At 42.5% G+C, this 23,874-nt stretch overlaps 1 protein-coding gene across 1 annotated transcript in view; it reads right to left on the reverse strand.

Moving 5' to 3' along the window:
- Positions 1–5,229: 5,229 nt before the first annotated feature.
- VIPR1 (vasoactive intestinal peptide receptor 1) overlaps positions 5,230–23,874 on the reverse strand; it is a 111,918-nt gene continuing 93,273 nt past the window's right edge. The window contains exons 7-13 of the mRNA XM_062567640.1: positions 23,202–23,355; positions 21,210–21,270; positions 17,991–18,060; positions 14,905–14,996; positions 10,021–10,150; positions 9,149–9,190; positions 5,230–7,473 (exon numbers count right to left, since the gene is read on the reverse strand). Of these exons, the coding sequence (XP_062423624.1) occupies positions 7,282–7,473; positions 9,149–9,190; positions 10,021–10,150; positions 14,905–14,996; positions 17,991–18,060; positions 21,210–21,270; positions 23,202–23,355 (741 nt within the window). The 3' untranslated portion in view covers positions 5,230–7,281. The remainder of the gene's footprint in view (positions 7,474–9,148; positions 9,191–10,020; positions 10,151–14,904; positions 14,997–17,990; positions 18,061–21,209; positions 21,271–23,201; positions 23,356–23,874) is intronic.

Raw genomic sequence — 23,874 nt, forward strand, 5'->3', positions numbered from 1 at the left:
ATTCTTTTGGCCGTTACTGACTCAGCTGGCTGAGGAACTGCTGCTGTTAAAAGGACCAGAGGTGCACATAACTCTGCAAGGTAAGGAAGGAAAGGGTGAAAGGGAGGAGGTAGAGGGATATCTTGAATGGTGGCTTCTTCTAGAAACTGAATGTGTGGGATAGACTTTTTGTGGTTTACCTTCATTTAGCTGCTCTCAATCTTGACAGAAAGACCATAATGTCTTTTAAATTGCGTGATTATTACCTCCGAAGGACATTGCATCCAGTCGCACAGCATACGCAGTGGTGTTGCCTTTATTGTGGTGGCTTTGGGCATCACTTTTACTGGGATTGCTACCGATTCTCCGATTCTTATATTGACACAGAGGTTCTTGAAGAGGTTCTCCCATTTTGAGAGTTTCTTGGTCTATCTGGCTAGCTGTGCAATGTATGAGATTGCTATGTGATCTAGGCAATCTCCTTACCAGCTCACTACCGCCCTTCTGCCTTTTCCTTCTCCACCACCTCTGTTTGTGTCTTCTTTGAGACTGAGAAAAAATAATTAAAATATCAGGTAGAACATCTAAGACACAATGTCTTCACATTGGTTTTATTGCTTGTTTTCAGCAGTGTCAACCACAGAGAAGAACTTCCTCTGAAGCAAGGAGATGAACCAAATACAAAGGAAAAGAAATAGCCAATTCCTTGCATATTTACAGAGTCGGAATAAAATAAATTAAAGGGAAAAAGGCCATGAAACAAGGCGGAGATTTCACCTGTGCCAAGCAAGCAGGCCTGTTCTCACTGGCATGAAGAATACATCACAAGCACCTAGGTACATAAAAGTCCATAGAGAGGTGGCTTAACAGCGATTTGCTGTTCATAGCCAGTTTTCATCACTCTTTGTAGTCAAAGCCTATTTACAGGAGAGTAGAACAGAGGTGCTTACAGTCTGAATGAGAAAAAAAGAGTGAGCTCTTTTGGCACCAGCTACTGAACAAGAACAGCTTGATCTGTGTTTGAAACACAGGATCTGAAAAATACACTCTTGAATTCAAAAGTGCCTTTTTGAACTTAGATTTAGCATCCACAGACTATCAAAAATGCGTGGGTTTTTTTAGCGTGCTGTTTTGATTTCTTCTAAGTACAGGTTTACAATATCCACAAAACTAGGGTCTGAGCTCAGTAGGTGTAGATCACTAGAGGTGATGCCGATTTACATGTCCTAGAGGCCTGGCGCTCAGAACCCAATGGGGATTACTTCCCTTAGAGATCTGTTGGTGGAGTTTCCAGTCCCAATGTTCATCTTCTCTGTCCTTTCACAGTATGCCACAAAAGACCAGGTTTTCAAAGGTAGGGCTCTTCACTATATAGGACAATGGGGTGCAAGCAAATAAGGAGTTAGGTCTTTCAGATGATAGGGGATAGAAGAGACAGTTTGTTGGCTCAGGAAACTCCAAACTGCTAAAAGCCATAGTTTATAGTCGTACAGATCTCTACGGGTTATGACAAGATCAGTCACTGTAATTATACTTCATCAATCTGATATGTATATACTGGGTTTGGAGATGGAGTGAACAGTTAGTTAGGTGGCTGAAAGAAAATGGATTGAAAACTATCTCCTTCTGGGAAGTCTGACTCGAGGTACCAGACTGAGATTTAATTCTTTTCCCTATTACAGTAGTTTAACTCCAGATTGATATCAGTAGAGTCATTTCAGATTGATACCAGTACGTGTGAGGCCAAAAGCTGGGCCTCCTGCCTTTTGAGGGTCTTCCACAGTCAGGAAGCGTTACAGCCCTTGCTGCCATGCGCCTTCGTGTATGAAAAGGGCAAAGCTGCATTGCAAGTCAGGACGTTCAGGACCACGATCCTTGTCTCTGAGAATTTGACACATTCACAACTGGTGCAGGGAAGCCCTGGGAGGAGGCATAGAGCTGTATGTGGGCTGTGTCAGTGCTCCTGTCGGGAACCCTTCGCCTTTAGCTAAATGCACTACCTGAAGACAGAGTTTGGGACACAGTGGAGAGAGGGCACGTTTCACACAGGTTGTCGTGTCAGAATTAGAGTCAACTTCTAGGGAAGAAAAGTTACTTCTCAGTCTCATAGTTTCTGCTACCACATGTGTTTCCACAGGCTATTAATCAAAGCAGGTGCTAGCATGAACTTGTGCAGGCAGAATAAAATGTGGTGCACAACAACAAGTGCTGGAACTTCCAAGTCTGCCAAATTCCCTTCTAGTCTGAAAAATGTTTTCTTATCTCCTGTGGAAACCCGTTTTTTTTCCTTGTTTAAACACATCTCACTCACTCCATCATTGTTTTGGGTTTCTGCTGCACAGCTTCTGCTTGGAGGCTGTGGAGGATCTAAAATGCCAGGAGCACACTGCGGTGGCAGTAGAAGAAGAGACTGGAGACAGACTCATGCCACCATAACCATTTCATCCCTGCAGTGGAGCCAAGCAAAGGACATCTCTGATCTTTATTTGCAATTTCATTTTGCTTTTTAAAAAGCTAATAGGTGGTCTTGGATTAGTCAGAAGGTACATCTCCCTCTCAAAGTACTTCCATAAGACTGCATCAGAGATTTGGTGTTAATCCCTTCTCTCGCATAGCCATGTGACACATACATATACCACACTGCCTCGTTGCTTCTGAGCTGAACTGGAACGAGGTGGGATATGGAGATGGAAGTAAATCGACTAATTAATATAAAAAAAATGCTCCAATAATGCCTTCTTTGTGAAAAATGTAAGTGTTTCCCAGACCAAAAAAAGAAAAAGAAGAAAAAGAAAGAGATATCAGACAGGCTTTTTTGGGCTTTCTTTTTCTTTCCAAAATCACAGTAACAATACTGCTGCAGAATAGTTCTCCTTTTAAGCAACAGATATGATTAATGGTCCAAAATTCTGTCACAGCTTAACTTTTATATTTTGTTACCTACTTAATAACAATTACTTAATAGTTTAATCATTGAAATCTAGAGTGATTAATCAACAGAAGTGAATTTGAGGTCTCATTGGTATAAACAAGAACTGTTCCAGACTGAAGATGAAGGAATTCTTACAAAAAGTCAAATTCCAGTTTCATGCTGGTATAAATCAGGAGGCACTGTAATGAAATGATTAGTGCAACCGGGATCAGAATTTGGCCTGATTTCTGTAAGAGTTTTGGAGTCCAAATTTATAATCCTCAAATATTTTTAAAAGCTTAGCACATCCAAACATGCTTTTTATCTCATTTTGTACCAAAGTAACTCAGTTGCATTCACTGGAGTCATCCCTGTCTTACACTGGAGTTGTAAGAGGACAGATTTGTGCTTTATGATAAATAGCAGCAGTTCTCAGCACCAGATCATGTATTCCACATTGGTTAGGGACAATGCAGTTCAACTGGTAGTTTGGAGCTGCAGCGAGGTCTTTGAGATCTATTTTGTTGCTGGCCTGCATAAAGGACACACTCAAAACGAGGCCAACTCATCGGGCCTAATTCCTAATTGGTGAGTCACTCAACTGAGAGCCTGATTCAAAACACAGAGTAGGCAGCGAAACACCTTTAGGTCATTTGATTGCTCATAACCCTGGAGTGAGAAGCTCTGATTTCACCCCTGACTGCTCTGTTCTCCTGAAATATGAGGCCAACACAGCTGGGCCAGCAGCTTTCCACCACCTGCATCACAAATATTGCCATGCCTGTCACAGCAGGTATGTTCAGCACATTCATTCCATCTCTGAAACACCCTTGACAGTATAATGGCAACACAGCATGTCCGTTCAATGATGAAGTAATTGCAAGTAGGATGCCTGAGGACATATTCCTGGCACGTTAATGTAGTCAGCAGTTTTGAATGGTGACCCTCAGTTTAGGTCACATCCTACCTTCAGGGTCCCATGCAGAACAGCCTTGTGGTGCAGATCAGGGGCTGCAGAAGGCCCTGTGGCATGGGCAAATAAGCCATCTAATTTTTCCCTGTCACATCTCTTAAAGGTAAGCCTATTTGTGCTGCCTTTAGCATATGTCTGATGCTGGCATAGGTTAGCACAAGGCTGAAACCAAAGAGAAATTGTAAATACAAACCAGCAGCTCTTCCTGCAAATGGAGTTATAAGGCCAGGCAGGTGAAAGGGATGTTGAAGAACCACGGAGTTAAAATGCGGAATGTAGCTCATACTACTTGGATTTCACAGGCATGAACCTTCTCCTGCAGTAAGGCTGCTTAAAATAGATGGGAAAGGTTTCCCTCACATCTTTCAAAAGGAGATGGCTAATGGTGGTTTTCACTTATGATCAACAGCTCTGTGCTCAAATTTCTCCTTGGCTTGTCTGGGACCCAGGATTTGAGTTCACATCTCAGGTGCCTCAGTGAAGGTTTAACAGGATTTCGCAGTGCTTTCCTGCAGTACACCACATTAGCTGCAAATAAATAGGTACCACAACAGATGAAGAAGGTGAATGATCGTGCAGTCTGATGGCTCAGACCTTTCCCAGACTGACATTACTTCCAAACTCTGAACCAGAAAAGGAAGCTTGTGATAGTAGATGGAACAGCTTGGAAGCTGAGCTTTTCCCTTACTTCTTTTGGACTTCCTAGAAGCTAGCCATTCACTTGGGAAACTGCAGAATTGGGTCAAATCCCTGCTTTGAACCATGCATGGGAGAAGAACTAGTGGGGCTGATGGGTATATCTCTGTATTACCTTCTGTGTGAGTCCTAATCTAGTTCTGAAAGTGTCTACCAGAGCAGCACCAGCACTGAAAACAGAGAGAGGTTCTTGCCTTTGAGTACCTGACGGGGATTTAGATGCAGACCTTGTTCCAGGGAGTATCAGAGCATAAGGGCTTCTGTAAAAGCAACATGGGGGAATTTTAAGCATTCTCATGGTTTCTCTGGATAGTAGGGTTAGAAAGCACTAAGAAGGTATTTTGAAGATCTCATGGCATGTCAGTGTTGTATTCTAACTGCTAATAACATGGTTTCAGTGTAATGTAGCCACAACACAGATCGCTTGCACCTGGCCAGGCTGCGGACCAGACAGTCACATAACTCCAGGAGCGTGGAGCTCAGCATGACTACCTGCATGACTGTCTACCTATCTTAGGTTTTGCAGCTGCAATCTGAGAAGCCATGACTATACTGTGAAAGGATCTGAGCTAGCTCATTAAAAACTAATGAGTGCATGTCTACCTACCCTTCACTGCAGTTGTGTCAGAGTATCTCATGCCCTTTTCTGACTTCAGCCTTCAGTGCTGTCCTCAGTCCATACACGTGGAGAAAATACTTTGGCAATGTGTAGCTCAAATAGTAGCAAGTGTAACTCCAGGGTGGGATATGGCTTGGTACAACAGCCCCCAGAAATGAGAAAGAAACTTAATACCCAGTTTTTTGCAGCTTTCCTGGGCTTTGTGTGATTTGTTGGTAGAAAAACACAGACGCTGAAAACAAACAAACAGAAAGAAAATGAAGAATAAACCCCAAACCTACCAAGTTAAAGGTCTTTCCCTTCAATAAGTTGCCCTTCATTTTGAAAGAAACTGTCTTCGTGCTGGAAGTACCTGGTGGACAAGTTGAGACCTCTAAAATCTGAAAGAGGAATCTAGCTTCCTTTCCATGCACACACATTACTTTGACAATCCAGACGCTGCTCATATAGGTTATAGTAGGATGGCAGCAGCCCTATTATTAAGCGTATACCTGGGCTGGGCAGTGATTTCACACCCTTTGGTGAAAAAACGGTGTAGCCCCACTCAAGCCAATTGGGCAGGACACATATGTATAAAAAAACCACAAGCATCCTAGTGTTCTCTATCTTCTGTCTGGGCTTGGGATTGCGGGGATTGTGCCAAAGGCAGAGTCTTTAAGTCTATGCAGTGCCGCAAGCAGGTGACTTTGATCTCCCCAGCTGCCAGCCTGGCTCTTGTGAGCAGAATTCAGCCTTACCTCACTCCTTCTCCCCTCTGCCAAGAAAAGAAAAGAAAAAGAAAGATTCCCTTGGTCTTAACAACATCTATGTACATGCTTCCAATAGGGATTGCCCCAATATGGAAACTCATAAGCCTTTAGAAAAGAGGCAAGATGCACATGCACATTTTAAAGATCTAACAGTGCCTTCATCATAGGATGAAAACTCCCTGAAAAAGCTGAAGCAGAAATCAATTTGATAGCTCCTTCACTCCTTCCTGACTCCTGGAGTGCCAGTTACGTGCTGAGCCAACCTTGTTTTGATGAAAGCAATTTTACTTGCTGCTGTGAAGCTAATTTTTTCATCTGGAGAGTGGCTCCTTATGGTGGGTCTGATTCAATTAAGGATTACAGGGTTCTGTATCTCCCTTTCCCGGCAGTATGTGTTAAGCAAGTGCAAACAAATTACAGACCAATTGTTTTCCCCTGATCCCTAATGATCCTGGGTAAGGTAATGCACCAAGATCTATAGGTGAATTTAAACAAAATGAAAAACACAGCCGTGCTCTGCTTTTGGTCATCTGTACCTGGATTTTATACAGGCAAATTGAGAGCTTCCTGTTCAACGAAACCAACCAAATAAAATTCAATGTCATGAATATAGTGCAGAGAAGGGCACTCGCGCTGTTGCTTCTCAGCAAGCTGCTTTTCAAGAGGAATACCCAAGGCGCTTGGAAAGCTTTTGCTAACGAGGATAGGATGGACGGCAGGCGATTAGCAGAAGACTATCTCAATGTTGGGATATCCTCTGATCCACCTTCCTGGTGCTGTAGCTTCTTCTTTGCAAATGTAAAAAGGGGCCAGGGGCCATGTGCTCGTCCCCCCCCTTCCCGCTTGTTTTTTCTGTTCCTGCTCCCTGCTGTCCCCGACTCTATCTCTGTGATACATATTCATACATTTGGCATTTTTTTCCCCACTTCTTGCTTCCCTCTGTCTTTTACTGGCTCATTTGAAAAAAAGTGCAATTTATCTGTTTCGGAGACGCTGGTTCTGGTAAAGCCGTCAAGGACTCAGGCTCCCTTTGCCCTCCTTACTTCATTATTTATGACACAACATGACCTTCTAGGCTCTCCTCAAGTGACTAGGACGTTTACTCATAGTTATCAACCCCTGAGGTCATCAACATAGAGTGAGAGGTCTGAAAAGAGGGAGAAGAAAATTTCTCTGCCTCTTGGTTTGTCTGATCTTGGTCTGGATGCCAGTGGCTTTTCCATTTTTGTGTCCTCTGTTGGCTCATGTGGAGCACTTCATTTGACACGGATTTGTCATCATATCACTGATTCTCAGGGATCCCTCTCCCTCTCTTTCTCTCTCGGATGCTTGGTGCTCAGAAAGTCTCTCCCCATCACACCAGAGAGAATTCAGCCTGGAAGCTAGAGCACCGGCGTGTCTTTGGTGAGCACTTGGTCAGCATAGAGATCTGGGTGCTGAAGTTGGTGCCATTGCTGCCCAAGGAAGGGTGGTGATACTTCATATCTGAACCCAGGAACCGTTCCAGATGCCACCTCCGCCACTTTCTCTTGAGCTCAGCTTGGACCTAAGGCATGGAAAGACAAGCAAGTTAGCAGGGGGGAATATTTTCTGTTGCTCTAACTAGATTGTATGAGCAGCAGTGGGAGACCCACTTACTAAGGGGTCAAGCTGCTGCTTAGCTTTGGCTGTTAAGGTGATCAGGGTGACTGAATGCAATTCCCTCAGCAATCAAGAGTGCTTTCCTGGAGCAGGAAAAAGGTATTAAATGGGACTCTGAGATTCAACTTATATTTTAAGGAATTATTTCACAAAGATCACTAAATCGACATAATCTGGAAAGAACTTTTAGCCACAAAGAAGAGACGTGACACTTCAGTCAGTAAATTATCAGAGCAGAAGTGCATCAGCTTCTGCAGAAAAAAAAAGCATGGTGAATTGCTTATCTGATACAATGAAGGTGCTAGACTACTGAACTTCAATGCAACCTCTTTTATGCTTTTTTCACTGCCCTGTTTGCATCTAAATACAAATGATTTAACTACATGTTCTTTGCAAAGCCATCGGTACAGCTGTGTTTTTTTTGATAGAGGCTCCTTGTTCCTGCTCAGGGGGTTCACATACATCATCTAGTTTACACTGTCCAGATTCAACTCCTCGAACATACTTGGCCAAAGATCTTGTCCCCTCATGTAGGCTTCCAGTGCAAAGTTTTAATTAATAGTATGAATTACATACAGCAGCTGTGCTTGAGGGTCTCTGGGTTCAGCAAGCACAGGAAGAGTACAACTCCACTGATGCTAACTCCAGGACTGGAAATGTGGAAAAGGCAAGACCAATGCCTGTGAGCCGAAAGTAAGTTCACGTGGCACTGGTTTGTGGCTAACAAGTCATGTCAAAGCCTGCTTGGGTTTTGGACCTTGGATAAATTTGCATGGTACTCCCCTGCTCCCTGCAAACCCACTGACAAAGGTCTCCGCTGGAAGTGAGATATTATAGACCATCTATTTCACTGCATGATGTACACATGGCCTCAGCATGGCTGAAGGCAGCATCAGAGCTGTAAGAGAGCAAATTGTGATTCTGGACACTCTTCATCTTCCCAGGAAGCTGGAACAAAAACCCAGATCACAGCTGCTCCTTTCTTGTCCGTGCTGTTTATTGAGCTGAATACGCCCCAGCTGACAGTGGCTCTACGCTGTGAGCCACTGACACCTACTCAGTAGCCTTTGCGATATCGATTTAATGAACCTCTACCGAATTTCTGCTGGGCATAGTAGAAAAATGTATCACTGCACTAACAAGCCTCCATCTTGGAAATGGGCTTGATTCTGGGCCTTAATGTTAAAGGCAAAATTCGTTAGGTTTTAAAAGGATGAGGTGGAGGATTCACTCAGACACTGATGGGTAGGGCTTAGAGGATGAGTTTTATCCTTCCTTGCTGAAGGTGCTCCCTTCTGATGAGGATTATAGGAATTCTGCCAATGTTTTCTGTCCCATTAATAGAAGGGCTCAACAGTACTTATACTAAAGTGTGCAAACAAGTTCTACCATGTTCATTAAATGTGCTGGAAACTGTCAGGCAAACAGTTGAGTTGATTTTCTGGAGTGAGTTATTTCACTTGGAAGCTTTTCCCCTGCGGTCATGTCAGGAACGGGACACTCCCCAATCCTCCCTCCATGAGCATTCACTCTGTCTTAGTTGCAAAGATGAATCTAACAAACAGCCTCGTTGATCTTACCTCCCCATTGAGGAAACAGTACAGGACAGCCACCACAAATCCCTGGGGGAAAGAACAGGCTCTTAGCAACTCACAGGTTACATCCCCTGATATCACAACCCAGGCCTGACTGCAACCTTGGGCAAAGGGCGTGTGGCCACAGACCTGCTGAGATGCCCCTGAGAAGCTCGATGACTGTATTTTGCCTATAAAAGGAGCAAGGGAAGATCAGCTAAGGTATATTACACAGATGTGAGTTCAAAGCTTGCTCCAGATCGGTGTTTAAAGCCATCCACAGTCAGCTCAGCTCTAAGTAAGGGAGGTACTTGGTCATTCAGCCTGGGCCATGAAACACAACTAGATGGAATATTAGATTTAACTTTCCTGCATGCTGTTGGCATGAATAACCTTTGGTGCAGTATAGGGCTTACACTGTTCCTTTCATATCTCACCTATGCTGACATCTCATTTTCAGCATTCACTGAAAGAATGAAATAAAACTTGTCTCCAGACCTTACAGTTGTGAACACTAAGGGCAAGAAGTGAGTGTAAGACAATTCAGAGAGGTGTTCTTGAAACAACAGCTCTGAGTAGGTCCATTTATTTCTCAAAGGAATGATGTCAGATGCTCATAGAGGTATATCTTCTTTTTAGCTGCCTAAAAGGAGGAGAGAGACTCTCCACACTGGAACTGCAGGAGACAAAATATAAAATAATCTCCCATCTCTGCCACTTTGTAATGAATAACCTTTTCCCCAAAGGTATAAGGGCACTATTGGGCATGTCTAGGAAAACCCTAGCTTACATGTTTTCTTATTTGTCTTGTCATTTTTGTTACATTTTCCTGTGCCAATAGACCTGGTGACTATCTGGCGGTGCAAAGGATGGCTTACCTGGAATGACCCAACCACGAGTTCAAAGACAAGCTTAACTTCTGCTTTGAAATTGTCAGGGAAGAAAGCAAACATGATGTAATGAATGCCAAAGAGCGGGATCAGCAGCAAGGTGGACTTGGCCAGTCTCCTGTTGGAAAGAAAAACATAAGCCATAAAAGAAAGGAAGGAAGAGATGCTAAACGCCAAGCTGATGAGAAAATCTGCAGCTCAGCTTTGTGCAACCCTGAAACCTTCATTTGCTCTGCTATGTCTTTGGCAATTACCTGCTCAGATAGATCAGAATGGTGTAGCCTGCATCATGCAAGGTAAGTGCCTTTGTTTCCCTTTAGGAGATGTGAGCACTTACACTGAGCTCCTGGGAACATCTGGCCTTTCAATAGCTTCCTAATGTGAGACAGTGACAGGAGGCTGCCCATACCAGGAGGGCTTGGGGATGCTTGGGGGTAAAGCTCCTCATAGGCTAAGCTGTCAGAGATCCCTCTGCAGGTCTGGGCTGTGGTGTGATGAAATATGGAGCCAGATTCTCAGCGGGACACAGTCAACTTACACCGGTTAACACTAACCAAGGACTGTGCTAGAAGAATTCCCCCAAACTCATTTCCCTCTTTGTTAACATCTCTCAAAAAATACATGTGCCTTCAGCGGAGGCATAATGATCAGCCCTGTATTATTTATCCTTGGCCCAGAGACTGCAGATGGCTGGTTATTTCAGATGTAGTGACAACATAAAATGTAAAAACTCTATTCCCAGTACCTTCAGTGGAGGTATTTCTTTCCCTCTTCCTCTTTTCTTCCCCTCCCACTGGAGATCTTTTTTCATCTCTACAAGCTAAACCATCATCTAGCACTGTCTTTGTTTGCTTGGGATGTCTGAAAATTACAGCTTCTGGGAGAGAAATGGTATGTTTAGCTCAGAATAATGACAGGCTATCACACAATGAATGTCTCCAAAGGAGGGGGATGAACCATATTAGTGCTTAACGGCACCAGGCAGGGTAATCAGGGGTCTAATTAGGAAGAGATTATAATTTATTAAATCTAATCATTATTAAAATCTAGCTGACAAAAATAAAATGAAATAAAAGACTTTAGGATGTCTCAAGGGGTTCTGGCTCCTTTGGTCACCCACATCCTCATGTGTCTTCCTCTCCCAGAGGCTTCTAGAGGAATTGAAGTTAAGGCTGGAACATCAGAAGTACTTGTTCTTCCATCTGCAACCCTTTATCTCCAAAGTCCCATCAGGCTCAGTCCTCCCAGGCCATCTTCATTTATTTGCCATATGTATAAGCCTGCTGAGAAGGCTAATGTGCCAGTTTTATGCAGACGATGTTCATCACTGAATCTCTCAACAGACCTTTCAAGCTTTCCCCGGGCCTGGCCTAAAGACAGTCTCTCATTATGGCATTGGTTAGAGGCTGTGGTTCCCTGAGGAAAACCTGAACGACAGTGTGGCTGGAAAGCAGCTAGCTGCAACCTATTTCAGGCAAAACCAATGCCTTTAGGAAGCTGAGAAACTTCCCAATAATTTGCCTTTCACATTGTATCTCTCACTAGCAGGTTCATCTCTCATAGTGAGTGCATCCAAAACCTGAATCCTCCTGGATGTCCTCCTCCGCCAGAGGATGTCCTGTCCCCAGGAGGACAAGGACTGTCACTGTCACGAGTGATCAATCAGAGTATCACATTCCTCGTTGTCAGAAGCTGCTCTTGCCTGTGTGATCCAGACATCTCAGAGCTCCAGCCCTGATTTCCCCCAGCTTCTGATAAATGAGAAAGTAAATTACTTTCTAAGCAGATCACAATTCAGTGAGCACCAACAGTGGCTTTGCAAGGACCTCTCCTCTCCTTTCTCTCCAATCTTTCAGGAAAAAGCCAACCTGAAGGGATTCAATGGAATGCTACTTTCATGTAACATATTCATAGCAATGCTATTTACTACCTCCGAGTGATTAGAAAATTCTGTTTTATCACTGCAGACAATGGCAAAGCCCCATTTACAGCTCTCCTCTCTCCTGTCTGAACTGAAGCAATAAACAGGGCCTGCAAGCCAAACATTACGAACCTTATCCTCCAATTTGCACAATACACCAAATTAGTCTCTTGCTCCTGAAACTGAGCTCCACAGAATATTGAGTTATGTTTCATATCTCATGTTGGCTTCAAGACACTGTCCCTATGGCATGACCTCCTGAAATCCCAGAATGAGGAATATTATCAAAAATTATCTTCCTCAAGCATGGTGTACTTTCTTCCATCAGGCTAAAGACTGACTGTGCAGGTGGCAGAACTGTCTGGGAGATTGGCCAAAGCTGGTTAATTCTGCCTGTTGGAAGCCATGGGTTCTCAAAAATCTCATTAGCTTCTACTCCTAGCACAAGGTGCACTTCTTAGATCTACCCGCTCTGACAGATTTATGGTGACAGGTAATTTAGGGAAAATACACCTCTATTAGCCTGCACTAAACCTATTCCTCTCCTTGGGAGTGGATAAGAATGAGCCTTAAGATAGCTGTACTCCTGAACACATAAAGGAAGGGTGCCCAGAAAGCTCTGATGATAATACTGATTTATGAACATGTACAGAATAGAATGAGATGAATTTTGCTCAAGATTTCTATTACAGAAAACAAGGTGTTTTCTCCTTCTATTTGCCTGAAGTATTGCTGTCCCATTCTTTTGCGAGTCTCTGTCATTTCCAGAAAACTGTTTTGGGAGACAGGCTTTCACAATTTCCAAAACATTAAAGCCCAGCACAGTGTCTGTAGCATTAATGAGTGAGTCAGCAGCACACCTGAATTTCCAGCCTGCAGCTAAGCTGAAATGGGTTGGAATCGAACAATACTGTCAACATGTCAACATGTTATTTTTTAAAAATAAACAATGTAAGGAAGAAAGAAATAGAAGAGAAAAGGAAAGTAAGTGAGAAATCCCTGATGTTGTTAAATTAAAATATATCTATCCCAGATTTGGCAGGAGGGATTCACACATATCATTAGCAACAGTTTTTTAGTAAGACCCCTTTGGTCTTTCAGGCCAAACCCCTGAAGCTAGCGGCAGCATTTCAGGTACTAAGAGTATGATATGTAAAAGGAATTTGATACCTAAAATTGCAGATTGCATACCTGATGGCATTTTTAGGAGGGTCTCAACTTCAAATGTCTCTGAAGCGAGGTGTTGAAATATTAGAAACTTAAGACCACACTCCTCCCCCCTGGGTGGGACCCAGCCTTCAGATTGAGACATTTAACATTAATTGTACAGGTGAGTATGGTGTCTAGAGTCCCACGGCAGTCAATGCCTCCAGTGGAGCCTCTCAGACGCCCTAGGGGAGCCTGGCTGATGGCCAACTCCCACTGTATAAGGCTACAAGGCTCCCATAGACCCTGTGTCCTATATGCCAGGTCAAGGTAATTATCTCAAACATCCCAAGGCATCTCATATGGCTTTGGATGCCTATGTGCAGGCACCTCAGTCAAGCTCTGGACGACTATAAGGCAATTTAGACTCAGCTCATGTTTAAACATTTAAATTTGTGTGTTACAATCTGAGAGTGGAATCATCTCAGATATCTCAGCTATCAAGTCTAACAATGCACTTGAATTAGAAGTAGTGAGTGATAATGGATGTTTCACCTCAGACTCTAAAGCAAATGGAAAGAATATTGACTCCAAGGTTAAACAGCAGGGAGGACAGGAATATTCATTTGCCTAAGTATAGGCACCTAGTGCCACCTGAGATGCTTTTCCAGAGGGAGGAGGATGGTGAGAAACTGAAGATGTTGTCAAGATCACTTGTGCTTCAGAAATGGCTCCTGCTTAGCAGCCAGAGCAGGGAAGACCATGTTACCACCTTGCCATGCTAGATTTGTTTACAAGGCAAAAAGAGATTTCCTGGCAGCTTCCACTTCCCTGGAAAATGTAAACAGAAGCAGCCCTAAACCCAAAGCTCAGCACGACCTCACAGATAATCAGGGCATAGCCCCTCCTGTGCATGCCAGCAGCATTTCAAGGGAGATGCGTTCATTGAGCCAATTGTCAAGACTGATAGTCTTTTGACAGCTCTGCTTAGTATGAGAACATATTTCAATATGCTGATTTAATTTATACACCTGGCCAAAGTTGTCACAGTCCTTGGGCTAGGAAGATACAATGCCCAACTGCAAATGCATAAAGGGATGTGGTAGAAAGCACAGGGACCAACAACCTCAGCTTGTTAGTGATGATGGAAAAAGAGTAATTGGTTTTGCTGCTGCAGGGAGAAGTTAGGGTCAAATACTGGAACTTCCCATCATAAACTTGAGAATGCCATGTCCGGGAGCAAATTTACCATCACTAGAGAGAAAGACCCAGTGTTGTGGTTGGTCAGTGTTTAAGGACCACATTGAAATTAATTCTTCCATTTTGCAGAAGCGTGAACTGAGTTCATATCCTTCAAGACACCTAACTTTACAGCTCCCTCCAAACACTTCAGGATTCATCTGATCTAGTTCAGGGGTCTTCTTTAGGATTAAGGTAAATTTGCCATAGATGGCTGCTCTTTGTTCCCCATCAGAGTCCCTCTGGCTTCAGAATCCAATAAATATTGAATCAACAACTGAAAAGCCTCTTTTATTTTTCATGATCTTTACTATTGCACTCACTTCTTCATTGCTAATCCCAGGAGAAAGCCTTCTTGCCCTGTCTGTTCAAACTGACATAAAACATGCCCAGCCATTTCAGCAGATGTCCCATTTCCTGATTTCCGATTGTCTTTAATCATTAAAAAATACACAATTCTAATCTGTCAGATATAGACAGATGAAATTCTCCTTGGTCCAACTAACAGCCCAACCAAACAGGCTTCCTGAAGTCATAGAATATGGTTGAAAAAGTCTAGGACTTACAAATACTGGCTGGTTTCATTGTGCCCAACATCCGGGGAATGCAACTTCTGGACTAGGATACGGATAATGCAAATGAAGAGAATGAAGTTCACCTGTGGGGATGGGGAGAAAGGAGACAGAGAGAGAGAAAAAACCCCAAATTATTCTCCCACAGTATTTTTTTGGAGTGAAAAGAGCTGGTTGTTGGAGGGGCTTCCTTTCACTGCAATATTTTTTGCCAAGGAGCAAGCCGTTGTTAAAAAGCCATGAGCAGAAACCCCCATTCTGTGAGCACACAGTAAACCGACCCAGGATGGCAGCCAGCTTGGGCCTGACATCAGCCTGCTTGGGACTTTGTGTCATACATCCCAAGTATGATGATGTCAAACCCATAGAGCACAGCTATGCACGACGTCCTGCTGCGTGGGGGTGCGCCGATGACAGGGTGGGAAAAGAGCCTTGGGAGTGAGCGGAGCGGCGGACGTCAAAGCCCTCGGGAGACGGTGACATGCGACCTGCTGCTGAGCATGTCAAGACTGAGGCAGTGAGCCAAAGAAACCAAACCAAAACACAAAGCAGTATCTACTCAAGCAGGCCCTACTCGATGCTACCACGCATGCGTCCTCTGGAGACAAGTTGCAGACCTTAGGATATAACGACAGAGTGGAAAACCTTCTCTCCTACCAGATTAAACCAGGCTAGCCCAGAGGAATCTAGCTAATATCTAACTTTTAGATGGTGCTTTTCACTGAAAGAAAGCCCTCAGAGTGCTCTACTAAAATACACAGGCAATGTTAAACTTCATTTGTAGCAAAGGTGTGGACATAGGGATGGGAACTTCTCAATGGCACATAGTAGATCGCATGAGTTGAATGCAAATTTGTCCACATTTAAAGGCCTATCCACTGAACCAGGCTGTTATTCATGCAAGATATTCAGCAGAAAAGTGATAATTGACTTCTGTGGATTTAATTTAGTTTGACACTTGACCTCTGTTTTTAATCTTTTCATGGTTAGTGAATGCACAAATGATTCTGATTTTTAGATATTTAAAGATTAGAAGGGATTGTGTTAACTAGCTAATTTATTTCCTAAAAAAAAAAAAAACAGATTGTAAACTTTCCTTTAGCAGCTCCTACATTTATCTGAACAACAAGTGAATGAACTAGACTGAGGCATATCTCTCATTTAGACATTTATTCTTTGCTCAAAGGCTACAAGTGACTGTAAATTAATTGCATTTCTTGACTACAATGTAATTATTGCATTTTATCCATCCCATGCCATTTACTTTAGTTTCTATTCATATTTATTTACTTATAAAAAGCACTTGACGCACTGACTCGATGGCAAGTAAAATTCATCAGTTCAGAACAGAATTATCTGGATCAGTGGGTTTAATGAGCATTGACAGCACCCAGGCTGTAGTACTTGAAGGTAAGTTTTGAGCTGCTTCCCAGGTTCCTGCTATGTGTTAAATACCTTATCAGCTCACAGCAGTCAAGAGCAAGCATTCGGCACGTAAAGAAAGGGGGCAGCAGTGAGTCAGATGGAGTGGGATTACAGGTTTACTAAGGCTTTAGCACGGCATGATAGAAGATATGCCTGTCAAGCAACTGGAGAAGTTGTCTCGTTTATTTCTCACCCTAGAATAGGATCAAAGGCTCTTGATCTCTTCACTGTGCTTAAATACATTTAGGTTGGAAACATTTTTCTAATGTTTAAGCTCTATGTGTCTTGCTTCAGTTGAAGTCTATGCTTTATTCAGGGGACATGGAGATAAATGTTGAGCTCCTCCTTGCAGAAACCTGCTACGCATCTGATAGCTGTTATCATGTCCTTCCTTTGTGACAGATTTATATAATATCTGCGGATGGAAAATCCAATATTGCTGGGTAGATTTTGTTTAGAAATGATTTATTGGACAGAAGAAAACACAGCCTAGGACAATAGGGTGTATTTCTTTACCAAAAGATTATCTCAGGAAAATGTTACCTATAGCTCTCTATGATGATATATGCATTTTGAGATGTGTAATCTACATATTTTCAGTAATGTGAATAAAGTTAGAAGTAATTATTCAAAATGTTTCTTTTTGGGATGCTTATATGAGAAATGCTACAGGAAAGTTTTTCTTGTAAAAGGCATAATGCATGTGGAGTAAGGAGAATGTTTTTCTAAGGAAAGGTTTCAAAGAGATATATTTGGTTTTATTTTTGTTGTTTTCATTTTTCTTCCCTTCCACACGATTCCTTTGATTTGAGAAAACTCAAAGCTACATTTAACTTAAATTCATCTGATTTCAGGTTTGGCCTCAACACCTGACAGAGGAAATGAGTAATATTCAATATGGGTGGAAGCATTTAGAGTTCCTCAGAAGTGTCGTGGTTCCTATGGTCAGAACTGTTCATCTCTGGGGAAGTGAGCCAAACACTTCCGTTTATTTCTCTTGCAATTAGCCAAGTCTCTCAAGAACTTACTTCTAAAACACACAGTTGGAATCCAACTGTGTGTTGGATGCTAGCATTGGGGGAATTAATCTAAACCTTTTTTAGCCAGGCACAAATTCAAGGTGGGATTCAGCCCCTATTCCTTTGCACTGTTGACATCTACAACTGAACAAGTCACCCTGGGCTCTCCACACAGTCAGCTCAGAGAAACAAAAACATTCACGGCACAATTCATCTGATCTAATTTAGACATCCATTGGTTCATTAGAGAAGATGTGCCTTTCCTGGAACTATAATCACATTCCTAGATCTCCACTGGCTAAACACACCTGTGGCTACCATACCAGAGTGACCAGGGTGACTAGCTGAGATGGAGGTGTCCAGGGTTAAACGAAATGAGTTCCACTTTGGTTGCTCAATAAATCAAACTCTTTCCATAATCAGTGCTTAAAGATAAAGATGTTTATTCAGAGGATGAGCTTCCTCAAATTGAGACAGACCTTCAGTATTCAATGGGATGTTATCTGTCAACACTTTTTCCATGGACTTTTCCTGCGTCTGCAGGTGGCTTTTACAGAATAATTCTCAAGCCCCACCTCCCATACCATTTAATATTAAAGAGGACTTTTCAGCTAGAAGAATGTACTGATACTTTACCAAAATAGACACCAAAATAGGTGTTTTAATGATCCACCAGAATGGAGATTCCATTATTTCTTCCCAGCACCTAAAAAAAAAAAAAAAGAAAGAAAGAAAAAAAGAGCTTAAAATATCAAGTAAAGCAAACAAGTAGCTATAATCTTCTTAAGAATTTGTTTTTCCCTGATTGCAAAAGATAGATCTGCTAGGTTATGTAAAGAGGACTATACCTGGTGTGCATGAATTGCGAAGGGCTGAAGACTTGCTTTGCTGTTGCTTTGAGGACTGGTAGGCAGCACTTACCCCAGCTATAATCCTACATCCTCCTTCACCCTTGGATGAGACTGGCAATTTGGGCAGTAGCATTGGCCAGAAATGCTAATGTCAGTGTGAATATGTGGGAGGACAGAGATTCACTTTGCCCTATGCTGAGGTCTACTAGAAGGAAGAGCGTACAGTGGACTACGGGTTATTCAAAAATGAGGAATGCATCTCCCAGAGAGAAATGATCAGCTTGTGACAGTCTGAAAACCACGGCACTCACCTAAGTAATTTGGAAACATGTTTTAAAGCCAACATGTGAATGACAGAACAGGAATAAACTGAAAACGATGACTATTACTTGGAATACATTCGTCTATGGACCTCACAACTATCAAGTGACTGAAAGCTCATTTTTAGGAGAACATTCATGAAAATTGATCTGCATTCATGTTTGAAATAAGATTAATGGAACCTGTTGCAGACAGTTTGCTCTGGATTCACCTCATCTAACTTTAAATTCTGACAGTGCAAATAACAGTCGATTTTAGGCTTTGACTTTAGGATGAAAAGAATTACACTCCGTAGGCTACACTGACCAGCTCTCCACTAGCTATAAATGGAGACTAGAATGAATTGCTCAGATATAGATGTTTATATTTAGTCAGGTCTATGCTACCCTTTCATTTAGAATTCAAGTGGTCCTAATTATATCTAGTGTACTTCATTTTCCAAATGAATTCAGGCAGTCTGAATAAAGGTCACTTTAATTTGGAGCTAGAATGTTTAAATAGGAGTATACTACAGTTTAACTAATCCTACATAATTAGGCTTTTATTTAATCTGGATTAATTTCCTGTAATTTCTCTATGTAGGCAGTTTAATTATGCAAAAAAAGAAAAAAAAATCTACATTAGGGATTAGCATATCCTGTAATTTCACACCCTGATTTACTTTGCACAAAAAAGTAGAGCTTTAAAGCCCCAGGAAAATGCTAGTTTTAATATGACTTGCTGGAGCTGAATGGGAATATATACTAATATATACTAAAACCAGAGTAGCCAGAGTGGTTAAATACTGATGTCTATCTCATTACAGAGGCTATTTATTAATGGAGTAAATAAGGCTTTCTTCATGTAGAAAGAGTGAAACCATAAAAGAAGTCAGTAGCCCTCAGGAAATGTGTTAGCATGACTATACACCAAAAAACACAATGTGAAATCTGAGCTGCTTCTCTCCCTGAAATAAGGACAAATCAGGACACATTTGGAGAGAGAGAATGCAAGGGAGAAAATGGAGTGAACCATATGCTGTAAATGCAAGAAGGAAGGGTATGCACAGTGAGTACATAATGAGCACCTGATTCTGTTATTCTCCAGAGTGGTTTTTTTTTCCATAAATGCCTTTCAAATTACTCTAGTCTGACTGCTTGAGTGAAAGCATAAGGGAGGATAGGAGGATCAGCTCCTATTTATTTGCATATATCCTTGGGTTCTTCTAATATCTGCCCCATTTAGTTAGCTGCAATTATCTGCTTCTTACATAAAGTATCAAAAGCAGCTGTTAGGTTAAAGAAGATGAAGAACAGATCCAAAGACACATTTGAGGAAGAAGAAAAAGGAGTTTTTTAGTGTTTTTTTTTTGTGGGAGGGCTATTGGATGTTTATTCAGTTTCCACTGCACTAGCCTACACAGGGCCATTTCTGCAGGATGCAAAGCACAGCTCAGAGCGTGGGGCAGCTGCTCAGCTGGTATCTTTGCTATGTAGGACTGTAAGACCAAGTGGGACCATATGCAACATCCAGTGATTTCTCTGCTGTTGCAGACACCTTTATAAGAACTCTTTAATTAGAGAAGGGTCCAAAGCTCATCAGTTTTATTGCACACTATAAGCCACAAAGCACCTCCCTAAATCCAGCAACAAAGGACTGGTAGGAAATGCCACCAACCCTAATGGTAGCACGTGGCCTTCATTTTACTTTCCCAGAACGATGAGCCTGCCCAGAGAGGTCTGTTTTCTATTCTCCTGTCCAAATAAGATCGCAATGAAGATATTAACAGGGCAGCAAGGGAAAATGAAATGTGTTACTGCAGTAGTATCAGGATTGGCATCTGTCAGCCCAAGTGGGTGGTGTGAAATGAAATCCGTGCTACTGAGCTGACAGTAGTGCTAATGACACTCATGTTTCTGATGGTTGCCTTGCTCTTGCTCAGCAAAGGGGAAGGGTCAGTAGGAATCTGTCCAGCAGGAAGTTCCCAAGGCCCATCCACACATGACCTGGATGGGGGGCAGAAGAGCTTTGCTAGCGTGAGGCTATTCCCCTGTCAGGTGCACTGGAGCATATGCTGATTGTGCTAATGAATATATCAGTGCAAGACTTGTCAGCATCCTTCCTGCTCTGGGAAATGTATGCCTCATTCCCCATTCACTTTAGTATCAGAGGAGTTACCTAAGAAAAACATTGATATTTAGAACCAAACCCCACATTTTCAACTTCTAAAGTGTTCTTCCAGGAGTGTGAAATCATTTTGGTGAAACTCATCTAACTAAATAAATCCACAAGGTAACTCCAGTAACAACATTGTAGGTTAATTTTGGTTAATATATTTGACATATCCTCCTAATATTCCATAATCCAAACAATATCTTTGCTAACATCCCACAGCCCACTCGTGATTTTAGCCAGGGTCTGTTCACTAATCCCCTGCAAATATCCTGACAACCAGACTGGGAAACAAAGACGTTAAGCGACTCGCCTAAGTTCAGATAAAGAACATGTCTTCAGGGATGCCTGGGAGCGTTTCCTGGGCCTTGGAGGTGGGGGAATGCTTTGACTGTACTCTGACCATCCTTGGGGTTAGGTTAGGAAGGAAGCTGCAGCAGATGACAGGGTTTCTCAACCTGCAGGGCTTTTCTTGGCCTTCCCCGAAGATGCATCAGTTATAAAGGAATGAGAATGGAGTCCATAGGCTTACCCAACATCGAAATAGTAAATCCTGACAACAGTCCATGCGGTGATGAACACAGAAGGGGCACCTGGCAAGAGAAGACGTGGTGTTACTTTCACAAATCATTATCCATGTTTTCAAGGCTGCTCTTCCCCATCACCACCATCTCTCCAGAATGACTGAGATGGTGGCTTCCCTTAATGGTGTACATCAGGTCTTCAGTGCTCACATGCCAATCAACATGTTGCCTTTCTCTCTCACTGACCATGTAAGATGAGTTTCCTGTAAACTGTTCCCTACCTGATTTATCCTTCTGCTGCAATGCCTACAAAAACCTGATGATGATGAGACACAAGGAATAGGTGTCATCCCATCTCACTTGAGACATCTACAGTATGCAACATCTGCATCTAAGCCAGTCACTGCAAGCTCTCTGTAGTATCAGTGGAGAGATGTATGTACTTCTAAGACACAATTCTGAACTAATTTAGATGTTTGTTTTAGGACAAGAAATACTTCTTGGACCACTTTGATTGTATTGACTGTATCTCCACTAACTATAATGGGAGCCTGGAGCGACTAGGTATCTGTACTTGGTCAGATGAATCTATTTCTGCCCCTCTCTCCATGATCTACTGCCTGACTAGGGCAGTCATGTTATGTACTTGTACTATCCTTTTTTTTCTAGCTCTGTCTGTTGTTTTTGATTACGTTTAGATAGGAAATGCTCCAGGAAGGAAAATTCTCTTTGCTCTGTGTTACTCACAGTATTTCATGTTATCTGTTGTGATTTCTGAGTGCAAAGGTAATGCAACAGTAAGAACTGCAATGAGGGTGTGCAAAACATCAGTTCTTGCATGATTCATTTCAGATTCATCACTGAAGCTCTTGCAAATGATGGATGAATTAAATGCCGAAAGTTCCTTCAAGCACCAGTCCTTTACTTAAATTGTTCTTCCTCATCCAAACAACCTCAGAATTTCTAAAGAGGTCTATAGTATTTGTAAGAGTTGTCCATATACTTATAAGTGCAAGAGATTTCCTTTGATTTAAAATCAGTAGCTCTGCAAATATTTCTTTAAAATCTTCCAGCTCTACTTTTCCTGAGAGAAAGAGTACCTGTGAGCAAGGAGCAAGGTGGATTTAAAGATCTGACCTGATTAAATGCATCTGAAACTAAGCCTGCTAACTTCACCTCTTCACATGATTATAGCACAGAGAACGATCCCTGTTCAGCAGTGTGAACCCAAGCGTAACTTCTGTCACTTTTGATGGAAGTTACTCTATGGCTAGTTGATCAAATCCTGAGTCCAGGCATACCCCCGTGCATGACACAAATGCTTTTTTAACTTCTCAAGATTATTTCCCGCTCTAATTATTTCCTGGTTTCAACTATCAAGAATGTGGAACAGAGAGCCATTTTGCTTGTTTATATATAAACCTTAAGCTAAAAAGCTTAAAGGGGAAAAGAGATTTCTCTTGGGAGAAAGAAGAAAAGCTAGTCTGGTAGGATTAATTTGCATAAATTAGCATTTCAGCTGTGGGCAGCTTTGTGCAGTTTCATTTTGTCTTATTTTATGTTGTTTGTGTGCGAGAGTGGATTCACATTAAAGATGGAGAAATCACGAATGCAGTAAGCAGAAGGTTATCAACATCAGCACAGAGGCAATGGGATCTCCGTGGACAACTAGATTGAATGCGGGGAGAGAGTGAGGGATTACAGTGTCTTTTGGAAGGGCTTAATCGAGGAGTCCAGCTTTGCTCTGGGATCCACCCTTAAATTTAAGGCCCATGCATGACACTGAGTTCGGGACACCTGTCCAGCTAGGTGGAAGAATATGAGTGTGGTTTTGAAGGCCCTAACCTAGCAGCTGAGTGTGGCTCGGAGTCAGACAGTTTACAGCCTGGACAGAGTCTCCTAGTGATTGTCCAAAAATCCCCATTCTCACCACCTTAAACTGCTGTTAAAAATGCCTGTCAGGATCACCTCCTGGCATTCAGGTTTGAGAAGATGCGTACCCCAGCCAATCAAGATGTACCACCAAAAGTATTTTCTCTCTGAAAAGAAGGAGATGACCAACAGGGTGTGAAGATACAAGCCTTCCACAAGCAGCCAGAAGAAGTTGGCCATAACGCAGTACTGAAAGAAAACCATCATAGCTTTGCAGCCAATCTGCAAGAGAAGAAATTAACAGCAGTGAATTACAGAGCATTTCCATCGTAAACACGTCAATCACAGTAAAACACCGATGGAGGAGACAACTCCATGTAACTTTGGGATTGTTTTTTGAAGGATCTGTATTTTGTACGGAATGACCTCCTCCCATAGAAAGCCAAAAGGCTTCTCTAGCTTGCCGGGCGCAAGGAGCATCTGGCTTGCTCGACGTGTGCTAACTCCTGCATGGCAAGCACAGCGTGCCTGCTTGAGTGAGTCAGCTCCGGTCAGGATGCCGTTTAGGTAGCCTAGTGACACATTCAGGCATGGAAATCCTGCTGAGTGGTGACAGGCTGATATGCTGAACTATGATCCCCATCAGCATGGTGCTGCTTGCTGTGGATTTGGGATGTACATCTATGGGAAGCTGCCTCAGTGGCAAAGCTGATGCTAGGAGGCCCTGCTGTGATGTGCAGATACCAGCCTCTCTGCTGTGCCACTGCAATGGTGCATGGGGCCGAGATTTGAAATAAACTA

Source organism: Rhea pennata, chromosome 2, assembly GCF_028389875.1.
Source record: "Rhea pennata isolate bPtePen1 chromosome 2, bPtePen1.pri, whole genome shotgun sequence".
Taxonomy (NCBI): domain Eukaryota; kingdom Metazoa; phylum Chordata; class Aves; order Rheiformes; family Rheidae; genus Rhea; species Rhea pennata.